The sequence below is a fragment of the Lissotriton vulgaris genome, chromosome 5 (genome assembly GCF_964263255.1).
Source record: "Lissotriton vulgaris chromosome 5, aLisVul1.2, whole genome shotgun sequence".
Classification (NCBI taxonomy): domain Eukaryota; kingdom Metazoa; phylum Chordata; class Amphibia; order Caudata; family Salamandridae; genus Lissotriton; species Lissotriton vulgaris.
In genome coordinates, this window is record NC_141693.1 from 1129943417 (window position 1) to 1129971280 (window position 27864).

At 47.2% G+C, this 27864-nt stretch overlaps 1 protein-coding gene across 3 annotated transcripts in view; it reads left to right on the forward strand.

The window, feature by feature from the left end:
- Positions 1 to 8579: 8579 nt before the first annotated feature.
- The window catches only part of LOC147712091 (caspase-7-like), a 202838-nt gene continuing 183553 nt past the window's right edge, over positions 8580 to 27864 (forward strand). Inside the window, exons 1-3 of one of the 3 annotated variants that reach the window (XM_086922849.1) lie at positions 8580 to 8699; positions 12856 to 12953; positions 15057 to 15199. In XM_086922849.1, the coding sequence (XP_086778975.1) occupies positions 8679 to 8699; positions 12856 to 12953; positions 15057 to 15199 (262 nt within the window). In that variant the 5' untranslated portion in view covers positions 8580 to 8678. Of the gene's footprint in view, positions 8700 to 10182; positions 10357 to 12545; positions 12663 to 12855; positions 12954 to 15056; positions 15200 to 27864 lie in introns of those variants that run through there. The other 2 variants (XM_086922848.1, XM_086922850.1) reach the window with 2 other exon arrangements.

Sequence of the window (27864 nt, forward strand, 5' to 3'; positions counted from 1 at the left end):
CAGTTCTTGGGTAAAGAGGTATTTTTAGGGTTCAGGGTCAGTTTTCAGTTTTTGGGTAAAGAGGTATTTTTAGGGTTCAGGGTCAGTTTTCAGTTTTTGGGTAAAGGGGTATTTTTAGGGTTCAGGGTCAGTTTTCAGTTCTTGGGTAAAGGGGTATTTTTTGGGTTCAGGGTCAGTTTTCAGTTCTTGGGTAAAGGGGTATTTTTTGGGTTCAGGGTCAGTTTTCAGTTTTTGGGTAAAGGGGTATTTTTAGGGTTCAGGGTCAGTTTTGGGTTTTTGGGTAAAGGGGTATTTTTAGGGTTCAGGGTCAGTTTGGGGTTTTTGGGGTACAGGGATATTTTTAGGGTTCAGGGTCAGTTTTGGGTTTTTGGGGTACAGGCGTACAGGGTAAAAATAAAATAAATTTAAATTAAATCAATTAAATGAAATTAAAAAAAATAAAATTACATTAAATTATTAAGTGTTTAATTTATTTTAAATGTATATGTATTAGTTTTAATTGTTTAATTATGTTTTAATATTTTTATTTAATATTTGTAAAATTATATGTATTTTAAAATTATTTTTACATTATTATTAATACATTTAAAAAAACGATATTTTTAATTTCGATATTTTTGTACTACGATATTAATTTTTCGATATTTTTGTACTTACCTTTATGAAGATATGACTCCGATATTTTTGATTTTGATATTTTTGTGCCAATATTTTTGTATGTAGATATTTTGTCTGTCGATATTATGTCAGACATTCATATGGAGCATAGTGTAAATGTACTACTTGCTGTCAATGAGCAACCCACTATCACCCATCTGCCAAGGTTGTCAGATTTAACTCTATCTATTTGTAAGGCCAATCTGTGATTAACTAACACCCCTACCCCTTTTACTTTCGCCCCCTGTGTTGTAGCCCCTATAACCTTATACCCAAGTGAATTCAAGATTTGCTTCTGAGACCCTTCCACGTGTGTCTCCTGCAGACAAATCAAATCTGGGCTCAGTGTTCGCAGACCTTGTGCTATCTTCTGTCTTTTAGCCACATCGTTGAGGCCACAGATGACTACAGTCAATATTTTAATTTTAGTTGTGTCAGACATCCCTTATTACTACATTTTCCTCCCCTGGTAGCCAACTTTTCCCTCTCTTTTTATTTTTTTCTTCTTTTCCCCTTTTCTCTATTTTTATTTTATTATTCTTTTTGTTAACCTTTAGCCTCACATCCGCTTTTTCCCCTCTCTTTCCAGTGATTAAGTTCGAGCTGCCCCTTTGTGCCCCTTGTACCCCAAGTACCTGTGTCAGTGCCCCCTTTTGGTGCCCCCCGTTCCCCCCCTGCCCGCCCCCCGCCCTTATTGAGCAGTCACGATGACTTTGGATGATGGTGGTCAAGTGTGAGTTCCAGCCATCGAGCCACTTTTATAATAACAGTAAATAAGTGTCCGAGTCTTGGGAGTCTCGAATGTAACAGTTAATTGTGTTCATCGCCTTTGTTCCGTGATTTCTTTGGAAACTTCCTATTGAGACAAATGAGTTATGACAAAGCTAGACCAAATGCACAGAGGGAGGTGAATGGAGTCAAATTTTTCTCAAAACCTGACTTTTGCCATGCAACCGTAGAGCGCAGATGGCGGCTGCGTCAGCTAATCTCACCATTCCAACAGAGAGGGGCGCAGGTTTTCTTGATGAACCCGGCCAAACTAAAGGTGCTGTACGAAGGGAAGACTCGAGTCTTCTTACACTGAAAAATCTTTTACCAACTTCCGCCTCTGTATGCTCAACATCGCAGCCTGGATGTCCGCCAACAACCTGAAACTCAATACAGACAAAACCGAGGTACTGTTCTTCAATCAAAAATCGCCTATACCCTCCAACCTCTGGTGGCCGTCTGAACTCAACCCCCCCCAGAACCAGTTCAAACCGCACGCAACCTTGGCTTTCAATTCAGCACCTCCTTCTCCTGCAAAACTCAAGTCAACAAAGTCACCTCAGCCTGCTTCGGCAAACTCCGAATGATAAAAAAAACATCCCATACCTCCCACTGGAGTCCCGCAAAACGGTGGTCCATGCCCTGATTACCACTCATCTGGACTATGCCAACAGCCTATACGTAGGCGCCCCCACTTACCTCATCCTCCAACTTCAAAAAGTCCAGAATGCGGCGGCCAGGCTTGTCTGCAATGTCCCCTATCGCCATTCCATCACACCCCATCTAATCAAACTTCACTGGCTACCAATAAAACTCCGTATCCAATTCAAGGCCTTAACACTGGCCTTCAGAGCGCTCAATGACAGAGGCCCATCCTACCTACGTCACAGAATGAGGTTTTCACAAGCACCAAGAAACCTGAGATCTAATCATCTTCGCCTCATGATCTGCCCCCGCTTTCGCCTCACACGTACAGGGGGATGGGCCCTGGCAGTAACAACCGCCAAACTATGGAATCAGCTACCCACTGAACTAAAATTCCTGACGTCCGAGCCCCTATTTAGAAAAAAACTAAAGACCTGGTTATTTTCAGAGATCTAAGACCCCTCTGTACTTCCCCCCGACCCTCCTGAGACTATGTCTTCAGCGCCGGGACACCTCCGTCAGAGGTAGCTGCGCGCTCTACAAAATTCAAAATAAATAAATAAATAAATTATAGGGCTCCCCCCCATCCACCTCACGCAGTTCACCTTCTTCCGGAGTATCTTCGTCATAATCCAACACCTCCGCCTCCATATCAGGAGGGAAAGCAACACTTCGGGTCTTACCCAACCCCTCATCAACAACATTACTCTTAAACTGGTTAGAAGATCCTCCTGGCGGGGGAGCAGACTGTACCCGCCTGTACTTCCCAGTGCGTAGACTCTGTAGCTCCATAGCCCACGGTAAGGCAGACTACCTAGACCTGCTATTCGGCGGGGCCAGCGAGATCGCGCTAGACCTACGTGTGCTGACCGCGACGGGCTCCCTCGGTGGAACAGAAAGGGCCGCGCTAGGAGCTCTCCTCACTTCACCTCGGCGAAGCTGGGCTGGGCCTCGCCCTACCGAGTCTGGACCACCGCACCGATCCCCCTCCTGTAAAGAAAAAGTTTGGACTAGTGTGCTGGGTTCCCTAATAATAACACCTGCCCCAGGCTCTGGCCGCTGCAATACAACATTACTAACTGACCTCTCCTGCAACCTATCAAGGGACAATCCCCTACCGAAACTCCTCAAAGGCACCTCCCTCACCGGAGAAGCACCTACCACATCCTCTTCCTCACTCCAATCCAATCTAGTATCGGAAACCGCCGAAGAAAAACCTCCGCGCAACACCCCCTCCGACATCACCTGCTCCGCATCCTCCGTCTGTGCCCCACCAGGATCCACAAACACATATCCAAAACTATCCAAACCAGAGTGATGCGCCTCAAATTGGGGGCCACCCGCACCCTCCGACCAATAAGGAACAGTCCTGGAAGACCCCTTGAATGAAAAACCACCTGCCTGCCTCAAACCCCCACCATGCTGGGAAAGTGTACCAGGCACCACATCTCTAAAAGCAACCTCAGGCACATTCTGCCAAGGCCCAGCAGACCTAGTAACCACTGGCCCTCCCCTCCCAACCCTACCCTCGCCCTGAGAAGAAAAACATGACTTGCTGGCATCTCTTGTTCCCCTGAAATCCCCATCCCCTTCTCCACTGGAAGTGTGCAACCCTTGAGCCCGAAAACTACCAACCTGCCCCACACCACTGCCATGAAGAGAAAAAGCACAAGGTACCAATTGATGCGCACCACCATGAAAACTTTGTAAATTATCCTGAGCACCTATAAATGACCCACCAGCCCCAGATGTGGTACCTTCCGCCTCAAAAACGACCCCAGAACTAGAACCCCCTTCCCCCATTTGGGCCCACTCCCCTTCGCCCCTGGAACTCCCCAACACAGATAATGCAACCCCCTGAGAAGCAGGAGTTGAAAACAACAAAGGACTGCCAACATTCCCCTCCTCATTATAAAGCGCAATCCTTGAATCAGAACCTGAAAAAACCTGACCACCTTGAAAATCAAACTCCCCAAGACTCCCTGCCCCACCTGTCTCCTGACTGCCAATACCCCTCACTTCAACAAACTGTGTATCAGCTACACATTGCCCTACAGGATTCGACTTAGATGGCTGCAAAATCCCCTGACATAAGCCCTGCCCATCACCCAGCTGCAAAGACCCTCTGCGTGCCCCACGCTTCAAAACACCTGAAACCCGCCCAGAAATACGCTGGGGTCACAGGGTCGGAGGCAGAGCGCTTCTTGTTTCCTCTCCGCCCCCCCCGCTTGGTGCCAGACTTTGCCGACAGCACTTCCACGCCTCTTATCTGCGGGCGAGAAGCGAACCCCGACTGCTCTGCTACTGGCACACCAAACGGCCCCCCCCAGCCTCCACAGATACACAAGGAGGCACGACGGGCACAACAAAAACCTCCCCACCCCCCGCAACAGCGCGCGCTGCCTCAGAAGGGGCCGGCTTCCTCGTGCGAGACCGGCCCCTTTCACTCACCTGACCCGCCCGGCGCTTCTTCGGTGAAGAGCACGCCGCAACCACCTCAGCCACCCCGGCAGAGGCCTGACGCTGGGGACGCGCTGGCCCCCCGCCGACCAATAAATCCATTCTTCCGGCCTAGGAAAGTAAACGCATTGCTTCAAGCACACGAAAATCCTCCATTATAAAAGCGGTAAGGAAACGCTAGCCTTATAAACAAAATTTACTAAAGGCAAATACTCTAACCAATGACAACATTTTTTCTATCTAACCACCCAGCCACCAGGTCACCAAACCTAAAATGGTGGCTGGGAGGAGGAGTCAGGGGCCTATATAACCAGGGCTTCCAAAACTACCAAAAATAGCCCAAAACATTCTGGAATGTTCTGCACTTAACCCCATACCCCCCCGCAGCCCTCCCAAATCGCCCGGGGGGCGGGACCTCCCTACGGTCGGCTGCCTCCCCCGAGCCCCCCTTGCCTGCATTTCAACGGGCGCTGGCACAAACAGGAAATACAGTGACGGGCAGGAGGTGGGAGGTGATGTCACCGTGAGCTGAGTAAAAATAAGCATTGGCCGCTCTGCGTTACTGCAGCGAGGTGATTCAAACATATTTTACATGAAAGTGCAGTAAAGTGATCGCGCTTCAGTCACCGCGGGCTCCGATGGGTTTATAATAGCGGAAGCATTTCAGCACACAACAAAAGGCAATGGCGAACGTCAGGGAAGCGTGCCAAAGCGCGCGGAAGTTGCAGAGACCAATTAAGCAATATTCTCCGGCGGCAAAGGTTAATCAGAGAAATCCTGGCTCACAGTCCCAGGGAATTCAGAATTAGGAGAACAAGCATTGGCCATGCGGCCCTAAAAGTAACGCCACGCGGCAATAAAAAAAATAAGCATTGGCCGCTTAAAAAAATAAACGCAAGTTGTCCACACCATTGCGCGCAACGAAAAAAGTGATGTGCACGTCGCGAGCCCGCTTGTGCGTGTGAAGGTAAGCTGATCGCTGCTTTGCACTCGGCCAAAACCAGCAAATGCGCTGGATCAGGTCAAGACCTAAAAAGTGTTCTCAGCATTTTTGGTACCTTATATATAACCAAGAAGACATTATATACAACTAAACGACCTTATTAGAAAAAGAATTAACATAAAAATTTTCTTCTGGTTTTTTGGTTCTTTCAATGCTGGCAAATTCTTCCTGCCAGATATAATGCTTGTTTGTTATAGCTTTTTTTGTTATTGAGGGGACATAAACAACAGGAGGGTAGAGGTTGGGAAATAGTACCTGCATTACAATACGAGCAATGGGCAGACACTAGGGGAAAATCAATATATGTCAGATTCTGAGGGCAGACTGAAGTGGGGCTGGTGCTGCAGGTGTGAAAGTGATGCTCAGGTGATGTTGAATAATACTCAGGTGCTGCTATGTGATGCTGAAATGGTGGTGTGCGGGGCAGAGGCGATGCTGCGCTGATGCTGGAGTGGTACTGTGTTGGTGCTCAAATGCTGCTGCGGTGGGGCTGCACTGGTGATGAGGAGATGCTCTGCTGGTGCTGAGGTGAGGCTGCGCTGGTGTTGGTGCACTGTTGCAAGGTGGTGCTGCGCTGATCCTGAGATGGTGCTGCACTCATGTTGAAGCGGTGCCGCACTGGTGCAGAGGTGGTGCTGCTCTGATCCTGAGTTGGTGCTGTACTGGTGTTGGTGCACTGATGTGGAGGTAGTGCTGTGCTGATGCGGTACTGTGCTGATGCTGAGGTGATGTTGTGGTGGTGCATAGGTGATGCTGAGTGATACTGAAGTGGTGCTGAGTGATACTGAGGTGGTGCTGAGTAATGCTGAGGTGGAGCTGAGTCATACTGGGGTGCTGGGCTGGTGCTCGGGTCATGCTGAGTGATGCTGAGTTGGTGCTGTGCTGAGGTGATGCTGCGCTGGTGCTGAGGTTGTGATGCACTGAGGTGGTACTGTGCTGATGCTGAGTTGGTGCTGCTCTGGTATTGGGGCACTTATTGGGAGGTGGTACTGTGCTGATGCTGAGATGGTGCTGTGCTGATGCTGAGGTGGTGCTGTGGTGGTGCTCAGGTGGTGCTGCATTGATGCTGAGTTGGTGGTGCTGCGCTGGTGTTGAGGTTGTGCTCTGCTGAGGTGGTGCTGTGCTGATAATGAGTTGGTGCTGTACTGAGGTGATGTTGCACTGGTGCTGAGGTTGTGCTGCGTTGATGTGGTGTGGTGCTGTGCTGATAATGAGTTGGTGCTGCACTGGTGGTGGTGCACTGATGGGAAGATGGTGCTGTGCTGATGCTGAGGCGGTGCTGTGGTAGTGCTCAGGTAGTTCTGGGTTGAGGCTGAGGTGGTGTTGAAGTGGTGTTGCGCTGGGGCTGACATGGTGCAGCGCTGGGGCTGAGTGATGCTGAGGTGGTGCTGTACCGGTGTTGTGGTGGTGCTTAGGTGCTACTGAATGATGCTCAGGTGGCGGTGCTGAAGTGGTGCTGAATGACGCTGACTGCTGCTGAAGTGGTGTTGTTCTGATACTGAGATTGGGATTGGTGCTGAGGTGGAGTTGCACTGTCTACTTGAAGGATATATTAAGTAATGAGACATTACATGCCGCGTTGGAGAGCAAGAGGAGGCATCCCTTGATATTGGTATAACGATTGAAGCCTAAAAGAAAGCATCAAAAGTTGAAAGCACGCAACTTAATGCTGCTTCCATTTTCATATCTATAGCAGCATATTTACCTCTTTAATTGTATCCAAATAATCACACTGTCAGCAAAAGCACAATGTAAATAGGTTGATCCTACTGTCGAACATCTGTTTAAACTACACTTCCATTAAATAAGTATATTATTTAAGGTCTAGACAATTGAGCTGAGGAAATCAAAAATATTATAGGATGAAAAACATAGCCTCTGGTTGAAAAAGCGCTCGTGAATCCAAAGACAGTGGAAAACGAAATAAGGACATGATTTGCAGCCCTCAGCTGAGCGCATTTGAAAAGTCAAACAAGCCAGGGCAAAAGAAAAAGTAGTGCTCCGAACCTAACGTATATGGCCGATAGTGGCGGCTGGCGACATTTCAAAGTGGGGGGGGGGAGCAAACAGGCTGTACAGAAGCACCCAGGCTGGTGCTGTGGAGGTAGGCTACCTTTCAGCAGCTCAATGCTTCCGATCGCTCCCGCGTGTTTACAACCCCACAAGTCTTTAATATACATAAAAAGGCTTACCTGCAGATCTCACCAAGTGATTCTATGGGTAAATTGCATATTTTTCCTAAGAGCATGATGAGAGTCATTGGTTTGTTAATACAAAATGTTTCCTCCCCTGGGCCCTCCTAGCAGCAGTGAGAAAGAGATGTTCGGAAGCATTGTGTACACATCAGGTTCAGCCTGTGTGTTACCCGCAGATGTAGGCTCTCAGGCAGTTATGTTTGTTGGGTTAATGCACCTGCTGCAGAGATGTGCATTCTCAGGTTACATGTCCTCATCAAAGAAAAACAGTTGCTTCATAAGGTCTAATGTCAGCATGAAGCTCATAGGCTTCAATGCCGGTAGGAGAGGGCAGGTTAATTCCCTAACTGCCCAAAGTAGTAACCTACAAGTGTCTACGTCCACCACCAGCGAGACGGCTGAGAGGCTAAGGTCTCTGCACACTGCTGGGCCAACGCAATCTTCCTCTCTTCCAAGGTCGACACAACACTACATTTAATAGAAGGTACATGAAAAGAGAGGACAGACTCTCGGTCCTGTGGGTCCCCACTCAGTAACATTAGAACATTGGAGCTTGAAGTAGAAAAAGTAAAATACAGATATATTTTTCAAATTCTAACTGTCATCTACTTAAAGAGGTGCAGAAGACGAATATCGCCATCTGTATAGATGAATGAGAAAAGTCCATTCCCCGATTTTTATTTACAATTTTCTCACTTTCGTTTTTAAATTATTGGCATATATGTTAAATTGCTTCAATTTGTGCAAGCTTCTTAACCAAGCCCTGCATAGCGCCTGGGACCGAACCCCGTCACTTCCGAAAAGGGAAAGTAAGATGCTGAAGGAACCGAACAGATTAAAAAGCCGGAGGACCTGTTTTACCAGCAGGAAACGTGCGGCTGGGGGCGTGTCCGTCCCTCTACCTATTCCAGTTGTCACTGAGGGGACCAGCGGCTGGCTTTTCTCTCGCCATGGACTCTGCACTCGACAAGGTAAATACAGACTGTTATTCATGTATGCCAGTCTGTCTTTGAATGTGTATCTGGCAGGGAGGGTATTTTCGTATTCTCCGCCGATCTTTCATCTACGCTGGGTTTCACCTCCCCCCCCGCCCGGGGCAAATGCGCGATTTTCGTCGGATTCTAAATGTGTGAAGACCTCATGCAACTAAACTTTAAGCCATGGCACCGTATACTGAAAGGAAAGCGTGTTTATCACTACTTTTAGGAACTTAATCTCAGAGGGTCAAAGACAATTGAAGTACTTGAAACTCCATGCAGTGGACAAACAGGTCACTTTCACTTTCGGTTGGCAAGTGCGTCTTCAGAATCCCACAGCCCAGAGCTTCGCACATGTTTCAGCGACGTTTTGACATGTATCTTGGAAAGTGATAGCCTGCCTTCGATTTCTTTAAACCAAAATATAATTTGCCATCTTTGGTTTGGCACACGTCCTCACATGAATGGTGCTTTGTTTCTAAAATATCAGGGTCCAAAAATACAAGGAATGGAAACAGTTTTCTCCGGAAACTCATACATTGTGGGTCAAGGTGTGGCAGAGGGAAGGTGGTGCAGTCATAAGGGGCCCAGTTTGAAAAGCAGTCTAACAGACTACATGTACATTTTTTAATACCAACTGCAAGGAAGTTGGCAACAAGGGCATATATTCCAGTAAATCTGTTCTTGATTGGTCACACAGTGGCTGCATTTTAAAATATTCTACAGGGTTTAGACACCTGCTGCAGAGATCATTGTCGGGACAGCAGTTTTGAATGAATTACATTAGCGGTAAAACAACTTTAGTGGTTAACACAGTTCTGGGAGAGTTCTGTGTTTTGTCCAGTGATAGATTTGACTCATAAAGTAGCACAGGGGGCTAATGCACCTGCTCCAAAGCACATTGTTTAACATGCCTGTGCCGATGTGGAGTTTAATTAGGTATGTGTGCGGGCTACTGCTTTTGATACAGATCCGTATGTTACATCCATTTTACACACACAAGCCATTTAATACAGCACAGTGAGCTATATACCGGCATCGAGGAGCTCCATGCAAACTGTGCGTCATGGATTCAGATCCTTAATGTTGTAAAGAAGAGTTCCTTTGTGGGGTAATAAAGTCTTGTTAGTGCAGACTACCCCAATCACGTTTTCAAAGTTTACATTTACAAAACGGTGGACTTTGTCATGCCAAGTCAAAGTGATATCACATACATGCCAATAGAACCGATTCAGGCGGGAGACTCCCAATTTTTTTTCATGAAAAATTGTTATATTTAAATCTCCTCCGTCTAAAAATGTCTGTGATGCATTATAAATTAATGTGAAAAGCCCATTCCCCCGAAGTTTATTTACACATTTCCCACTTTCCAATCTACATCATTGGCATGTTTGTTAAATCGTTTCAATCTGTGAAAGCTTGTCAACCAAGCGCTGCATAGCGCCTGGGACCGAACCACGTGACTTCCTGAAAAGTGAAAGTAAGATGCAGAAGGAACCGAACAGATTAAAAAGCCAGAGGACCTGTTTTACCGGCAGGAAAGGGAGTGGCAAAAGGCATGTCCGTCCCTCTACCTATTCCCTGTTAGTCGACAGTTGTCACCGAGGGGACCGGCGGCTTTTCTCTCACCATGGACTCTGCACTCGACACGGTAAAACTTGCTATTCATGGCTGTCAGTCTGTCTTTGTGTCTTGCAGAGAGGGGTATTCTCTGCCAGTCTTTATCTTCACTGGGTTTCAGCGCCCACCCCTCGGGGCAAAGGAGCGTTTTTAGGCGGATTCTGAATGTGTGTAGAGCTCCTGCAAGTGCAACTAAACTTTAAGCCAGGGCACCTTATGCTGAAAGGAAAGCGTGTTTGTCACTCGTCTTAGGAAATGAATGCCAGCGGGTCAAAGGCAAATGAAATACACGAAGCACAATGCAGGGGACATGCGGGTCACTTTCACTTTCGGTTGGCAGGCGTGTCTTCGGAATCACACAGCACAGAGCCCCGCACCTGTTTCAGGGAAGTTTAGACATTTAACTTGAAAAGTGATAGTAGGGTGGGCTGCCTTCGATTTCTTTAAACCACAATATAATTGTTCATAATTGGTTTGGCACATACTCTCAGAAAATAGTGCCTTGGTTCTAAAATATCACTGTCCCAAAATGCAATCTTCGTGCACGTCATCTTTTAAGAGGTGTGATGTCATGACATCAACTGCTGCAGATCCAGCAGCCAAGGTGAAAGGACGCTCTGCAGCATCTTACACCCTACGGCCCAGTGCGTTATTGCTCTGTCAAAACTTTCTCTGATGATCTGGCGAGAGGACTGGGGATCAGAGTAGAGCGATTACAGAGTATTTAACAGTAACTATCAGAGACCAATAAAAATAATGGGGTTGCCCTGTGTCACTCAGAATCTGGCTATATAATGGTATAGGCAGCAATGTGATATGTCGGGTGTCACAATTGCGAGTAGTAGTTGTAGTAAATGTTTTAGGGACAGAGGAGGGTGACTCGAAAATGCGGAATACTTACTATGAAATGGGAGGAGTTAAGCGAGGTGTAAGGAGTGGATATAGGGAGGGATGTGCACACATCAACAAAAGAGTAAGCTCATTCCTATTCACAAACTGCACTTCTAAAGTTACTACAGCCGAAAAGGACCCAACGGTTCACTTCAAGAGAGCTGCAGGCTTCCCGCGGTGATCAGCATACCATTTGTACTCTGCTTTGGCATCAGTACAATGTTTTATCACCTCCCAGTGTTTGACTAGTAATTGTTGAACCCTGATTATGACCAACACTGTCTTGGATAGGGAGACAGGGAACATGTCGGAACAGACTATATGAAGCCCTATACAAATCTACCATAAGACCCAGTGGGTATAAGAATCCCTCATCGCCCTTGAGAGTGCCCCTCAACAAGAGGAGGCACAGAAGTGCAGAGTCAGCCAAAAAAGCTCACTGGAACTGTTCCATCCTGAGCACATGGACACACTACTTCATCCTTGCCTGTAGAAACAGTACAAAGGAAAGTGTGGATAGTCGTGGTCCTCTTTACACTCTTGTGACTCCAAGATTGAGCAGCAATGCCAGCAGTGAACACAGTGGACACGGTGCCTGAGCAAGCGCATGCTAGGCACACTGTGACACCAGCCACAAAACTACAGCACAACCGCAACGCTAATGCATTGCAACTATAGCACAGCAAATAAAACACTGCAGCTGCAACTTTACAGCAAACTATACATATTCCCACAGTGACTGCATCCCTGTTGACCAACGGTCTCACAAGTCCAACATGCAATGATGTGGCGCTTTATCAAAACCAACCATTTTGCGTTTGTCACTAGGCTAGGGCGGCTCCTCTGTTGTAGCGGGGGAGCGTCACCCCACTAGGTGGCAGCAGATTTAAACACATGAAATTAAAATGACAATGAACACATTTTATTATCATTTTATTTTTCTTCTTACCTGCAGGCTGCCAGCAAGCAGCATCATAGAGTGGGGCGCAGCCATGCAATCTCTGACAACAGTGGAGAGCAGTGGCGTTACTAGCCCTGAGACTGCCCAGGCGGTTCCTGCCTCTGCCGCCCCACGGCAGCCGCATGGAAAGAGCAGGGGGTGCTGGCGGATTCGGCTAACTGTTGCTGCCGACGCTTTGAAGAGTCGGGGGTATTGCCTCTGGAGACAGCACGTAAGGGCTCGGGGAAGTCCACTCCCCAAACCCCATGCTACGCCACTGGTGGGGAGGGTGGGTGATGCCCACTTAGCATTTCTCCACCAGGCTGTGTTCTACTTACCATACACGTCGTTAACATTCAGATATTGCTTCTCTTTTGCGAATGGATGCAGAGTCCTCTCACCAGGCTCAATCCTAATTCTGTTGTATGTGGTAAAAGTGGAATCATACAAACCACTGGTGCCATGAAACACTGGAATTGGAAAAGTCTTGATGTTGCAGAATTTTGGTAAGTACTACAAGGCCAGAAATGTATTGTTATTGAAGTTGAGAGATAATTCTTATGCTCTATTGGAAGAAGCCTTAAAACGAATGGAATCACCAGTGATAAAACCTTAAGTTGAGTCAGTGCCATGAAAAAGGTTTCTTGCAACACTGTGTTACCTCAGTTGTGTGTATTTCTTTATCCATGTGTCCAACAGATGGAAACCTCTGAAGCTGATTGTGTGCCTGACGTGGAAGGAGGGGATACAACTGATGCTATACCATTCTGGAGTACTATAATTCCTTTTATAACAAAGTAAGTGATGCTCTCTTTCCTCTTTACTATTCTTGAAAATGTGTGCCTGGTCTGAAATCACAATGCACTAATAGACAATCGTATCCTCCAAAACGCATTAAATTCTCAAAGGTGCATCCGCATTGTCCATTGGTGGTCCGTTTTTGGTTGAAAGTTTCAAAGTTTAGCAGAGTCATGGTATTTTGTTATTGACTGTAACTCGTGGCTTTCTTGTGCATCATGGCGACATCAGCCCTTCCAAGTCATCTAATGAAGTGCTAAGTAAAGACAGAAAATAAACGCAAGTTACGTGTTTAAGAGTACATGATAATGCCTCGGGCTACCAGTCTTTGTAACACCCTTTGCCACTTATGCCCTATTCTTGTACAGGTGACCTCTGGCGTCCTTAAAGTGTCAGTGCCTGTCTGCTTAGTACAGGGTTGCCTACCTAACTGGTCCCCCATCTGTGTTTTACTTCTAAAGTACTACAAATTCAGAAATATAAGGTGTGCCATGTCATTTCAAAATCTTATTGATATCGGTTGGCTATTCACTAAAGACAGTTTGAAGCTAGGACATTTATGTTAGTGTATTTAGTATGGTAAATATACGCCTTTTCCTTATAGTGAAAAAAGCTAATTCCCTTACGATTCTCATTATGGAGAACTAGGATTAAAAGTAAAATATTTTAATAATAGCAATTGATTTCCTGTGATGGATATGGAAAATCGAGTTTTCTTTCCGTATTGAATCTTATGCAGTTTTTACAGAAACAAGATTTGTCTTCAGACTTTTTATACCAGGACATTTGTGACTTCTTTTTTACCAGTACATTCATGTGTCTCTTGTTCCTTAATGAAGACCAACTCACAATAGTCTACACAGCTGTTCTGTAGAGTGAGTTGTATACTTACACTGACTCAAAAGAGAAAATAGTGCAGAGTTCGGAGGAACTGGCCTTAGAATGTCTCTAGCTGTCCAACGCTTGCTGATTTATATCTCGCACATTTCACAGTTATGATCTTCAGTGGTCAACCTTTGTCTCAGTTTCTCCAAACTGCCTTTTTAGTTTGTTTGCTTGAATCATGATGTATGGCCGTGCTTTCAAGACCTTTAAATGTGATTATGTTTGGTATTTCGTTTTGCAAGTTTGGAATGTGAAACATGTTTTCTTGAAGCATCTGGTACCTGTGGCCCGGGGTGGTACACACATAGGTAACCAAATGTGGCGTACCTTTTGATGAAAGTGTGACTACAAAGGACACCACCCCCTTCGAGACCAGAAAGTTGGAAACCCCTAAAGTTTAGGGAGTCTATTGAACAGTAGAATGTGAACCAGATAGCAATCTACATTTGTTATCCAGAGACTGTTAGAAGTCACATATACTGGTGAAGGGATCCTTTAGTCCTGAAGAATGCTCCTGACTGTTTTGACTGTTAATCATTGGGCAGAAACATGTTGGCAGATGAGGAACGGGTTTGCGCCGTCGTCCTCACTATACCCATTCAAGATTGTTTTTAGAGATACCCGGTGTACCTCTGAATAAAGGTAATAACCTAGCAACAAGAAGTTATTTTTAATAAAATCTGCATCCTGCCTTTATCCAATTAGTCTTATCCAAGAATTCCCTTCTTCCATTTAAGTTTCCGAGGAAGTTGAGTCAGCCCTGGTGCTATTCACCTGCCAGGGTGGGGAAGGATACCAATGAAGCATGAAACAATTATGTGTGTGAGGTTAACCCCTTCCATAAGGGTTGACATTGTTTGCAAACACAACATAAGTCTAACAAGTATTTGGTTTCTTGTCTGTTCCTACAACAGTTAGGCAACTTGTTAGAGAGATTGTGATATTCTCACACCCTCATTGATGCCACCATATTTATTTATGTGGTGGGTTTCTTGAAGAATGGCACATGAACATGCTCCTTAAAAATGTTAGCATGTAGATTGTATTTTTGTTGCACCTTAACGTTTCCATGAAACCTAAAATACGGTTAATAATAGCGTTTATGTGATATCTGCTGACATGTTCTAATGTTAATCCATTGGAAAATATCTGTTTGCAAATTGTGGCTAAAACTTACAAACTCTAAACTCTGGATCATGTAAACTGTTTGTTATCAGCAAGAAGAAGAAGGAGCACTCACCAGCCTCCTCCACTAACGTTCAGCCGCGAGTTCTGGCAGATCCACATCCTTATAACATGAACTATGCAAATGTTGGCAAATGTGTTATTATCAACAACGAGAACTTTCAGAAGAGTTCAGGTACGGCTACTGATACTCATATTGTCTGTTTTTCCAATGTCCCATTGTGTACTGATGCATTAGAGCTAACATATATGTTTGGTCTTTGCCAGTTTATGTTTTGTCTATGCTGAATTTTCCTCCATGCTTCTTTATAAGTGGTAGAAGACATAGCAGATTTTGGCTGGATTGAATTCTACTCAGTCCATTTTAATATTGTTCCACAGTCGTTGATCTTCCATACGAAACACCACCACCACCAACTTTCTACAAAACTATTTTGTTCCATCTTATACCCAAAGACGCCTCTGGCCAGTTTGAAAATGCCTTCTGGGAGTCGTGTGGAGTGGACCCTTGCTCCAAGGAAGAGTGTGGACTGTTGTGCCCTGTTTGTTGCTGAGGAGTCATCCAGCGCCTCGCCGGACCCGCTTCGCGGGTCCCGCAGCGCTCGTGTCCTTCCTGATCTGGGACTGAGAATCTGGACTTTGGCTGAGGAACGCGGTGCAGGCAAGTGAGCCGGCGGGGCTGCGAGCTTCTTGGCAGGGACTCCAGCGTCCAGGAGTCCCTGCGCGCCCAATTGGTTACACCTGGGCTGCTCTCCCCGCTGGCCACGCCCCCCGCCAACGAAGCAAAACCGGACCTGCCTTGCCGCTACCTGGGATCCTTCTGGGAGTCGTGTGGAGTGGACCCTTGCTCCAAGGAAGCGTGTGGACTGTTGTGCCCTGTTTGTTGCTGAGGAGTCATCCAGCACCTCGCCGGACCCGCTTCGCGGGTCCCGCAGCGCTCGTGTCCTTCCTGATCTGGGACTGGGAATCTGGACTTTGGCTGAGGAACGCGGTGCAGGCAAGTGAGCCGGCGGGGCTGCGAGCTTCTTGGCAGGGACTCCAGCGTCCAGGAGTCCCTGCGCGCCCAATTGGTTACACCTGGGCTGCTCTCCCCGCTGGCCACGCCCCCCGCCAACGAAGCAAAACCGGACCTGCCTTGCCGCTACCTGGGATCCTTCTGGGAGTCGTGTGGAGTGGACCCTTGCTCCAAGGAAGCGTGTGGACTGTTGTGCCCTGTTTGTTGCTGAGGAGTCATCCAGCGCCTCGCCGGACCCGCTTCGCGGGTCCCGCAGCGCTCGTGTCCTTCCTGATCTGGGACTGAGAATCTGGACTTTGGCTGAGGAACGCGGTGCAGGCAAGGGAGCCAGCGGGGCTGCGAGCTTCTTGGCAGGGACTCCAGCGTCCAGGAGTCCCTGCGCGCCCAATTGGTTACACCTGGGCTGCTCTCCCCGCTGGCCACGCCCCCGCCTATCAACCTATCACGAGGTAGTATAGTGTATAATAGTGTACAGGGCTTCCACTTCGCGGGAGCGAGCGGGAGCGGGCCGGGAGAAGCCCAGGACAAGGGCGGGACCGTCTAAGGCCGTCATAGGCCGAAGTAGGCCGGGCAGGGCCTACCCTCTTGGGTCGTGTCTTCGACCCCTGGACTCATTTCACTGGTAGAGTCCCCCGCCGAGTATAACTCTTTACGAATACCATGCCGTCCCCGGCAAGGGAGAGTACCCCATTGAAGCCGGGAGGAGCTAAAAATAGGACTCTAGAGAATTATTTCTCCCGGGCAGTGGGGGAGGGGGACAAAGAGTGTAACCTGTCCAGGTTAAGGGCAGAACGGAGACGCTCAATAGACAACTTGAAAAATACCCCCCTTGGAGATCAACTCATTACGCCCAGGGAGGAGCTGTCCCGAATTGATGATGTCCCACTACTGCTGAGGGATTGCACTAACATTTCACCAGCTGCAGTCATGAGTATAGCTCCAGCTATCAGTCCTAGCCCTACCAGGGTGACCATTGATTTAATTTCCCAACCCCCCCCAGCCCCCAAGACCAGGAAGGGTAAATCTAAGCCAGTCACCACACAAGTAGCCTTTGGACCCCCTCCCAATAAACGTAGGAGGAAATCGAAGGGAGTTCAAGGAAGGAACAAACCCAAGGTTCCCCATTCGGACTTTGGGAAGTCTTTAAAAATCCCCGCATTAGTAGAGAAACCATCGGCTGATTCACATCCTAAACCCATTGCTCATGAGGATTCAGCTCCTGCCACGATAAAAGATACAGGAGCTAGTATTGCTAATATTCCCTTGTCTGTTGTCCCGCTTGGAAACCTAAAATTTTTGCTAAGGTCTCTATTATTACCGATCAGCGAAAGTATAAAAAAGATTGAGATCAGACTAACCATTCTGGAGGCCACATTAGGTAGTCTGAAAACTCCAGCTGGTCGACAGGGTAGGCAACCAGATTCCATTCCCCCCACTGTAGCCCCTCAACAGTCGGCAAATAGTGCTGTAAACTCTGTCCCTCCACAAGCCGCGAAGGCGGCGCCCTCACAACAACCCCAAAATCCAAAGCCTGCATCATCTAAGCCCCTTAATGCCAACATGCCCAACCCTCCGCCAGGACCTATACCTCCGGCACAGCCGGCAGATAATATCACCCCGACCCCTCTAATGAAGCTCACCCTGAGACCACGTAGACCTAATCTACCCCCAGAGACTAACGCCTTCACTGTAGTCATGGCGGGTGTCCCCCCACTCGAGGAAGGTGAAACTGAGGATTTCTGTGCCCTGAAAAGTAGGGTAATTAAGTGGTTAAACAAAAACAGACCCCTCCCGACACATTTCAATAATGAAATCATAATGGTAAGAAGGGTACCATGGGTGGGGAGAACACAAAAATCCATTATAGGGGATTGTATATTGGTGAGTTTTAGGGATACAGGAACGGTGTCCTATATATGTCAAGGGAAAAATAGATCTAGGGAATCTACCATCCAAACCCTCCATGTGTCGTTCTTTTTTCCCATTGCCCCAGCCCCATTTCAGCCACCCCAAACTCATGACAGCTGGGAGAGGGTCGGTAGGAGGGGGAGACATCAGGCTTTTAACCCTAGGCCGATATTTGGCCGACCAGAACAACCCTTTTACACCTATAACCGGTTCAATTGCCTGAATGGCCTAGAGGGGGTCGATTGACAAACAGATATTGTTCCCCAGGGTTGTACAGAAAAGGGCGCTCTGGTAGAGGTGTTGGAGGAGCAAAGTCCTAAGGCTCAGCAAACCTTAGTGGCTGATGTGGGGGAACCTAAGCTTGCTGTACCTAAGGCAATAGTCATAGATAGTACAGGAGGGGGACATGGGCGGGCAATACAAGGGTCAATGCGGGAAATAAGACCAAGGGCCCAGGGGGGTGCCGAACAGAGTGGAGAGGGTGTGAGACTCATCTCTTGGAACGTAGCAGGCATAGCGGGCAAAATTAACAACAAGGAATGGGTTGATTTCATCAGAAAATTTCATATCATATGTGTACAGGAAACATGGGCTGTGGAGAATAATTACCACCTGCAGGGGTACAAGTGCTTTTTTGTTCCCGCCCGAAAATCCAGCTCAGGGAGAGCAATGGGCGGTTTGTCCCTCTATGTAGATCTAGACCTCCCGGGCACCTGGTCCTTCCCAGACTGGACCTCACATGGGATCCAGGCAGTTCGGTTCCATGGAAAGGGGTTAAGATTCTCTGTCTTTAACATCTATAACACTGAGTTAGCAAATAACCATAGCCCGGTATTAACTGAACTCGATCATAGGTTAGGACAAGAAATCACATTCCAGAATAAAGGCACGTCTTACGGGCTGCTCGTGGTGGGGGACTTTAATTGTCACCTCTGCCCGGCACTGGTCAAAGCAAATACAGATTGGGCACAATGCCCAATTGAGAAGGGGCCGCATTTTTCTCACTCGCCTACTGGGTCGGCTCTTGGGTTGCTTCGGCTTAAGTACGACCTAGAGCACACCATTAATATGATAGACCCACAGTCGGATGGTACACTCCCACCAACTTTTAAGGGCAGGGGCTGCTCATCTATCATAGATTATATCCTGGTTTCGAGATCCCTGGTTAACAAAGTAATCAGTGTAGGGATAGACTGGAACAGCTTCAGTGACCATAACCCGCTTGTCTTAACGCTCTTGTATAGGGCGGGTACTGGATCCAATGTCCATCGTTTAATTGAGGAGAGGGTCACCGACCAAGGCAGGAGACTGAAATGGTCCAAAATAGATGAGGTAAAGTTCTATAAAAACTTGAGTGATAAGGGTTTGCTGGCCATAAATGACTGTCTGGATCTGGAAGTCCAGGGACCAAGGTTACTAGAAGCGTTCGACCATATTGCTAACCTGATCGATGGACTACTAAGGTCCAGTGTGCCCGCACGTAACCTGGTAAATCCCCGGTGGTTTGATAAAGATTGTTCTAAGGCACTGAGGGAATTGAAATGCTCTCTTAAGTCAAAACCACGGGATCCACAAAAAATTAGGGCGTGCAGAGAAAAATATAAAAAAGAGACCAAAAGGAGGAAACTCACCCTGCAGGCAGAAGCATGGGCAGATCTGAGAGAGGCAGGGGAAAGAAAGGACCTAGCGGGGTTTTGGAGAATCATTAATAAACCGACATTTCAAGAAAATGATTCTCCGGAGATAGGAGCTAACATCCTCCCGGAGCAGTGGGTTACCCACTTTAGGAGTTTGTATAACCATGAGCCGGGCACCCAGGTAGAGCCATCAGTAACCCCTTGTCAGGGTCCCCCGGTAGTATTTACTCTTAAGGAGATCACGGCAGGGATGGAGAGTCTAACTAAGAACAAAGCTCCGGGCCCGGATGGAATTCCCCCTGACCTGTTTCTTAGCAATATAGAACTATGGGCCCCACTGATGACTAGGGTCTTAAACACTGCTATCACCTGCGGTCTCCCCCCATCATGGTCTAAAGCGATCATTGTACCAATCTTCAAAAAGGGCAACAAGGACGATCCCAAGTGCTATCGGCCTATTTCCCTGATTGACGTCTCGGCTAAACTTCTGGGAAGGGCAATTGTCCGAGTGGACCGAAGAGAACAACATCTTCTCGGACACTCAATATGGGTTCAGGTCAGGGAGGTCCACTAGTGACCAATGCCTGAACCTATATATGCTGACTGCCAAATATACTCTGGCCAGTGACGAACCCATTTATATGGGATTCATGGACCTGGCAGCAGCATTCGATCACGTCAATAGAGGGAAGTTGTGGGACATGATGTCAGGCATGGGGATCGAGAGTGGTTTAATCACCATATTGAGAGAGCTGCATAGTGACACCACGGCTAAGGTTAGATTTAACAGGGAGGGTGGATTGTCTGACACTTTTCCATGTAAAAGCGGAGTCAGACAAGGTTGTATTCTTGCCCCTTTTTTGTTCTCCCTGTACATTAACAATCTGGAGCAGTTTCTTTTGGGCTTAAAGGCAGACTCCCCAAGGGTCGGGACGCGGCATATCCCTGTCCTGCTTTATGCAGATGACGCTGTCCTGCTTGCACGCACACCCCGAAGCCTACAAATCCTGATAGATGGGTTTGTTAAGTTCATGAGTAACCTGGACTTATCTGTCAACCTAGGCAAATCATACGTGCTCCTGGCAGGCAAAAAACCTACCTCTAAATTCTCTTACACAATAGGCACCCATTGTTTAGAGGAGGTTAAAACGTTCTCCTATCTTGGAGTAACCTTTGATGGTGCTCTTCAATTTAACTCCTTGGTGGCAGAACGTTGCAGCAAAATGATTGCCTCTAATGGGGCAATAGCTGGATATGGCAGGAGGCTGGGCAGATGGAGTCCGGAACAGGTGATGAACTTGTACGGCTCCATAACATGCTCCAAAGTAAGCTACGGGGCAGAAGTTTGGGGCTTTGTGAACACCACTAGAATTGAAAAGGAAGAAAACAGACACCTGAAATCTATCCTGAGGGCACCACCCAGTACTGCTGGATTCATAGCTCACAGGGAGCTAGGGAGGCCATACCTGGTCGATTTGTTAAAACTTAGGCCAATTGTGGCCTGGCTAAAAATCTGGGTAAATCCAGACGCGCACTTAAGCAGAGAAATTCTATTGGACTGCTTAGGTAGGACTCACTGCATGCGCATCCCCTGGCTTAAATATGTGAGAAACACCCTTGAGGATCTAGGGTTTGGAAACCTCTTCAGGAACCCCACAACCATCACAGCACAGCACAAGAAACAAGTAGGGGAAATTTTCCTAGAGCGGAAAACCCAATGCCGAGCTGAGGCTGAAGGAGAGAAAAAGTGTGTGAGGGCTTATAATCTGGTGAAGAGTGTGGAGGGTATGGAGCCCTATCTGTATCTTGTGCATAATACACAGGATAGATTTCTTATGTGTCGTCTCAGATTGAACTTACTTCCCTTTATGTTGGCTTCACCAGCAGGTTTCACCACGTCAATTGAGCAGAAGGGACCCTGCGGCTGCGACAATCGGTCTCCGCAGGATTCCCTTCATTTTATCTTGCTTTGTCCCTATTTTTCTATGCCCAGGCGCAGATTCCTAGTAAATATCTTAAAAAAAGCCCAACTGGAACACGCCAGGGATGCACTAGTCTTTTTGCAAAAAGCTTCTGACCCGCTAACCTTGTGCTGCGTTATGAATTTTATCAAGGTTGCGGTCCGACTAAGGATGACAAGGGGAGAGGAATGAAAGACTTGGGACTCTCTATTTTAAAACTCACGGCCCTGTATGTTGGTATTTTTATTGTATTATTTATGTACAAGGATCTAGATTAATATTTAATGCTTTTTTATCTATGTATATGTATGTGTGCTTTTATGGTGTTTTTTAATCACCGAATAAAGATTCTTGAATTGAATTGAATTGCCTATGTTGTATATTTTATTCAATTCATTTATTTTACTTAATGGTTTATACAGCACGCCTATACAGTTAGGTGATACTGTGCTTTAAATAGCACGTGAGCGGCATACAGAATTGGGCTACATCAAATATAGGATGTGGGTTTAACCGCATCGCTGCGGCGGTTATTTTTACGCTACGCGGGTTTTTTCTAAAAGCCGCGTTAGATGACGAGCTCAGCTCGTCATCCGCACACGCCCCCCGTGGCTGATGACGAGCTGAGCTCGTTATCAGCATCGAAGGGGTTAAAGCACTTGAGAGCTAATGAAGAGAAAGATCTGATTCTGTGAACAAAGTCAATCATATCCTTGTGATCATTAGGCCCATCTTTGAATTAGGAATTATCTGACAACTGATTTTCTTAACTCAGAGGGAACAAGTTTTATATCCAGTCTGTGGTGGCAGTACAAGAGAATGGCTGATTACATGCAGTGGAGGTTCCGAACATGGGCACTTTAAAAAGAAAGGCTTCTCTGCTTCTGAAACCTCTTGAGTCTGCAGGATTAGTGGCATTAATAGTCTTATAGGCTAGATTGCTGATGATAAAGTAGATTCTAGCTACAAAGGGGAGGAGGCACTGGAGGCCTTAAAGTATGGGATTGATATGGTCAATTTTGCTAGCAAATTAGACGAACATGGCTCTTGATTTGTGGATAGCTTTAAGTGGGGTGACGGGTGTTTGGAGTGTGTTTGCAAGAAACGCATTCCTTAATTCTAGCCTGATGATGACCAGTGCCTGGACAGCTCCTTTGAGTTGTTCATGAGAAATGAGTTGGAAAATCTTTTTTTGGAGCATGTAACCAGTGTTTCCAACATTTGCCATTATCTTCATTTGAGGGGTAGGAGGGAGAGCGAACTCCAGTGTGCTTACCCCACAGATGTATCCAAGGGAGGGAGAGTGGTGATGTGATCCTGCAAAAATGCAGTTCGTAGTCTAGCCATCAAACCCACTTAATAATGCACAGCATCTCACACAGCATCCTCCACTGGAGGCAAAGCGGCCCGGTTTAGTTGTGCTTAGGGTCAACTTCTCAAGAAGGGATGGATTAAAGACTACATGTGGGACCAGGACAAGGACGGTAGCCTGAGTCTTCCTCCGCCACTGACATCCCCCATCTTCGGCACCACGTCAGGATAAGTAGGCAGTGTATCCCTGCTAAACCCAACGTGCCATACTCTAGCCCACACCTCCCATCTGACAGAAACCATCTCGGGACTGTGAGCTGAGACTGTTTTGTTGTGGGATCCAGTCTTACGGTTCTATAGAGTATGGAACATCGAGGCAGAGAGAGGCTCTTGCTGTTGGAAAATGGCAATAACCAAAGCAGAGAGAATGCCAGAAAGATGGAGTGTTGAACTATTTTAAGGGGGTGGCAACTTCATCAGAACGGACACACCATCTGCCAACGCAGACCAACATAAAAAAAGGGCAGTGCCAGTCACGCACTCCATTAATCATGTATCATAGATATGTTGGTGAATCGTCTAGTGGAGAAAACATAAAGACCTGGACCCTAATCTGACCACACACACTTTTTCATACAGGCATGTTGGGATAGGATGGGACAAGGAAAGTACAAACTGAGGTGTATAATGAGAGGGGAAGATAATAAAAGGGGATGAGATGAAGACGACCTGGACTCAACCCTAACTACACACACTTTCCTTTATCACATTCTGGGCCTATCACTAAATTGTGACGCTGGACCCACCATATCAGAAAGACAACCCCTTAAGGAACTATTTTACCTCTACCTCTATGGCGCCAGGTCTCTTCTATTTAGTGGGATGTATCCTGGAATGTTGAGGCTTATCTCTACTTGAATAAGACTGTGAAGTAGACAGTCTGGACTAGAAAGACAATTATATAAGAAAAAGAGAATACATGTATGTGTGTTAATAGTGGAGGAAATCACAATTCTAAAAGTCCTACACTTGCATAATATCTTTAATGCACATATGGTTCAGTAAAAAATAAAAAAAGGCATTCTGAATACCCAGTCCGCCTCCGTCATCGTGATTTCATCACAGTGAGTGAATCAATCCAGTTTGAGAGTCCAGGCCTGAGGTATCAAGTGTGCTTTTGTTGGTGGTTGCAAGGAAATGGAAGTACATTTTTGGAGAGTTTGAAAGAAGCAAGCTGTCATCCGCTTAGGGTGGCAAAGCTACAGTAGATATCATCAGCATATTGGTGCACAGCAGCACCTGTGTTCTTGAGAATCAAGCCTTGGAATTCCATCTGTAAGTTAAATTAGGTGAGAGCTAGAATTGAGCCAGAGGAGACAATGCATACCATATTGATGTTAAGCGATCTATCTTCACCATTCGGTGTCTGGTGGTAAGGAATTATGTGAACCAGCTTAAAATATTGGTTCTAAAGCCATGAGGCAATTGATTATTTGGAGCAGACTGCTGTGGTTGCTTTTTTGATACTGAATCTAGCTCTCAAACTGGATCGATAGTTGGTCAATAGGTGCACCTTCAGTATGATTACATTTATTTGGTTGCTATCATAATGTCTGTTTTGTTTCCCAGTCATGGAATGTTTTAAAAAGTGGTAGTTTGATGGTTGTGTAGGATCTAGATTTGATTTGTTGGGAGAATAACCGAAGCCCGGGCTCCCGCCCTTCGTTTTATATAAGCCACCAGGTGGGCCAGGTCCCGGGGGCAATACCTAATTATGAAGCGGGCCACCGAAGCGCCGGAGACCACCACCTCCCTGGGGCTTAGAGAATCATATGCGGGGGCACGCAGCCCCCCTAAAGCCCCGGGGCTGCCACCTCCCAGGGGCTATTTTGAATACCAAAATGTGGGGGAGGGGCTTGTGCCCCCTCAAACTGCCCCAGGGACCACCACTTCCCCGGGACTTTAAACAGTTGGGAGGGGGGCCGTGTGGCCCCCCCTGGAGCCCTAAATGGCTCTGGGGACCACCAACCCCCAAGGCCGGCTCCTGCAATGTCCCTGGGTGCCCACCCCCGGGATATTGCCGTTTGCTATGGCAGGGCAGGAGCACGGCTCTACCCTGCCAAGGCAAACACTGCTTTGCTTCTTGGAAGCGAGAGCAGGAAACATTCTTCCGCTTCCAAGAAGCAAAGCAGTATTGCTTTTGGACAAGGGGAGCTGCATGTCAGCAGCTTCCCTTGCCCAAAAGCAATGCTGGATCCCGCAGGAGGCAGGGAGCTGGCTAGAACAGCGGGGGCATTGGGGCTCCCCCTGCAGTCTACAACGGGAGGGCTGGCCCCGGGGGAATGGGTCCCCGTGGCCAAAAATGGCCTGGGAGGGGGGCCACGCTGCCCCCTCCCTTTTAAAATTTGTTTAAAATTTTTTTTAAAAAGAAGGCCAGGCCCTGGGGGATGGGGTCCCCAAGGCCCAAATTGGCCTCAGGAGGGGGGGTACGCAGGCTCACTGCAAAATAAAAATAAAAGTCTGGAGATGGGGTCCCCAGGGCCAAAAGTGGCCCAGGGAAGGGGGGCCACACGGCCCCCATCCCATAACTTTTTTTTATAAAAGAAACTGGCAACTCGCCAGAGGCCCCACCTCCTCACTGCATAACTCTGCAAACACACCTCCTGGCGCGCTCTGCATTGGGGGATTATGTCCCGATTGCTAGTGAGTGTCCCTGGGGGCTAGCTAGGCCACCAGGAACCTCAAGTAAGTCCCAAACAGTGGGATTGCTGAGAGGTGGTAGGAGGCCACGCCCCTTTTTACACCACTCTGTAAACACACCTCTAGGCGCACTGCTGGTGGGTTGATGAGGTCCCCTTATGTTCTGAGGACCTCAGGATTGAAGTGGACTTCATCTCCTGAGCAGCAGTGTGCCAGGCGGCACGTTTGCAGAGTGGTGTAAAAAGGGTGTGTGGCCTCGGACCACTCTCAGCAATCCAGCTGTGTGGGCTTACTGGAGGTACCAGGAGGGCTAGCTGGCCCCCAGGGACCCTCAGGAGGCAAAGGGGCATCACCCTCTAACCAAGAGTGTGCTAGGAGGTGTGTTTGCAGAGTGGTGGACAAAGGGGGTGTGGCCTGTGTCCACCTCTCAGCAATCCCACTGTGTGGGGCTTAGTGGAGGTAACAGGTAGGCTAGTTGGCCCCTATGGACCTCCAGCGAAGTGGACTTTAATCATTATGGAAGAGCGCACCAGGGAGCTAGTTTGCAGAGTGGTGGGGAAAGGGGGAGTGGCCTGCTATGAGAACTTAGAAATGCTGCTGTGTGGGACTTACTGGAGGTCATAGGAGGGGTAGTTGGCCACCAAGGTTGTCCTTTGGGGCCAACTACCTCCCTGTTACCTCCACTAAGTCCCACACAGTGGGATTGCTAAGAGGTCTTCAGAGGCCATGCCCCCCTTTCTCCACCACTCAGCAAATGCGCCTACTGGCACCGTACTGGTTGGGGGATGAAGTCCACTTTACTACTGAGGTACTTTCGGGCCAAGAAGCCTTCCTGGTACCTCCTGTAAGTCCTACGCAGCGCAATTCCTGAACGGTGGTTGGAGGCCCAGCCCCCTTTCTCCACCACTCTGCAAACGCGACTACCAGTTAAAGAAGCATTTGTAATGTAATAGGTCTTGCATTTGCAAGAGTTAGAGCTATTGGCCTTGTAAATACAAGTTTTTTACTAATGTTATTTGGAGTGGAGTGGATGTACTTTGTGCTTAGTGGAATTATGTAGTATGTTGTGCAGTGAAATTACGTGGAAGAAAGTATGGGGTTTTTAGTGTATTGGAATTACGTAGAGTGGGATTATGTGTTATGGAGAGTAATTATATGGTATGGTAGTCTGTGTTGTGGAGTGGTAACCTCAGGTGTAGTCTTCCTCGTTTCTATAGAAGATAAATTATGAACTCAATGAGACAAAAAAAGAAGGAATCACTGAGGAGCACTTTGGGACCTAGTCAGAGGTATGAGCAGGGCAACTGGAATTCCGACTGTTTGGCTGCACCGACTTTTGCACAATTATACATTTTCAGCATTAGCAACATAATTCATCATATGCTGCCTAATCTAAAGATTTTAACAAAAAAAGCTTTGTTTCTAGCTCAAACGACTTAAACGTTAACAAAAATCCAGCGACAAATGTTACAGAGTGGTGGAAAGCCCTTTGCAAACCTAGGATGGTCACTTGTTACTTATTGCTAAATGTGGGTGTTAAATTGGTACTATTGGTGTGCAAGCCACTCTTGCTTCTTTCTGCGTCTCTCTTGCTTCTTTCTGCAACTTTCATTTTTTCCTGCACTTCTTTTGCCTTTTTATACTCATCTCTTCCACTTTCTGCACCTCTCTTGCCTCTTTCTGTACCTCTCTTGCCTCTTTATGCACCTCTCTTGCCTCTTTCTGTACCTCACTTGCTTCTACCTGTACCCCTCTTGCCTCTTTCTGCACCCCTGTTCCCTCTCTCTGCACCTCTCCTGTTTCTGTACCTCTCTTGCCTCTTTCTAAACTTATCTTGCCTCTTTCTGCACCTTTGTTGTTTCTTTCTGCACTTCTCTAGCCTCCTTTGGCACCCCCTTGCCTCTTTCTGTAGTTCTTTTGCCTGTTTCTGCACCTCTCTTGCCTATATCTGCACCCCTCGTGCCTCTTTCTGTACCCTTCTTCCCTTTTCTTGAACATCTCTTGGTTCTTTCTGCACTGCTCTTGCCTCTTTCTGCAATTCCCTTGCTTCTTTCTGCAGTTCTTTTGCCTCCTTCTGAACCTCTCTTGCCTCTTTCTGCACACCACTTGCTTCTATCTGCACCCCTTTTGCATGCTTCTGCACCCCTCTTCCCTCTTTGTGCAACTCTCTTACCTCTTTCTTCATCTCTCTTCCTGTACCACTCTGTACCTGTGGTGCTTCCTTCTGCACCTCTCTTGTCTCTTTCTGCACCCTTTGTGCCTCTTTCAGCACATCTGTTGCTTCTTTCTGCAGTTCTCTTCCTTCTTT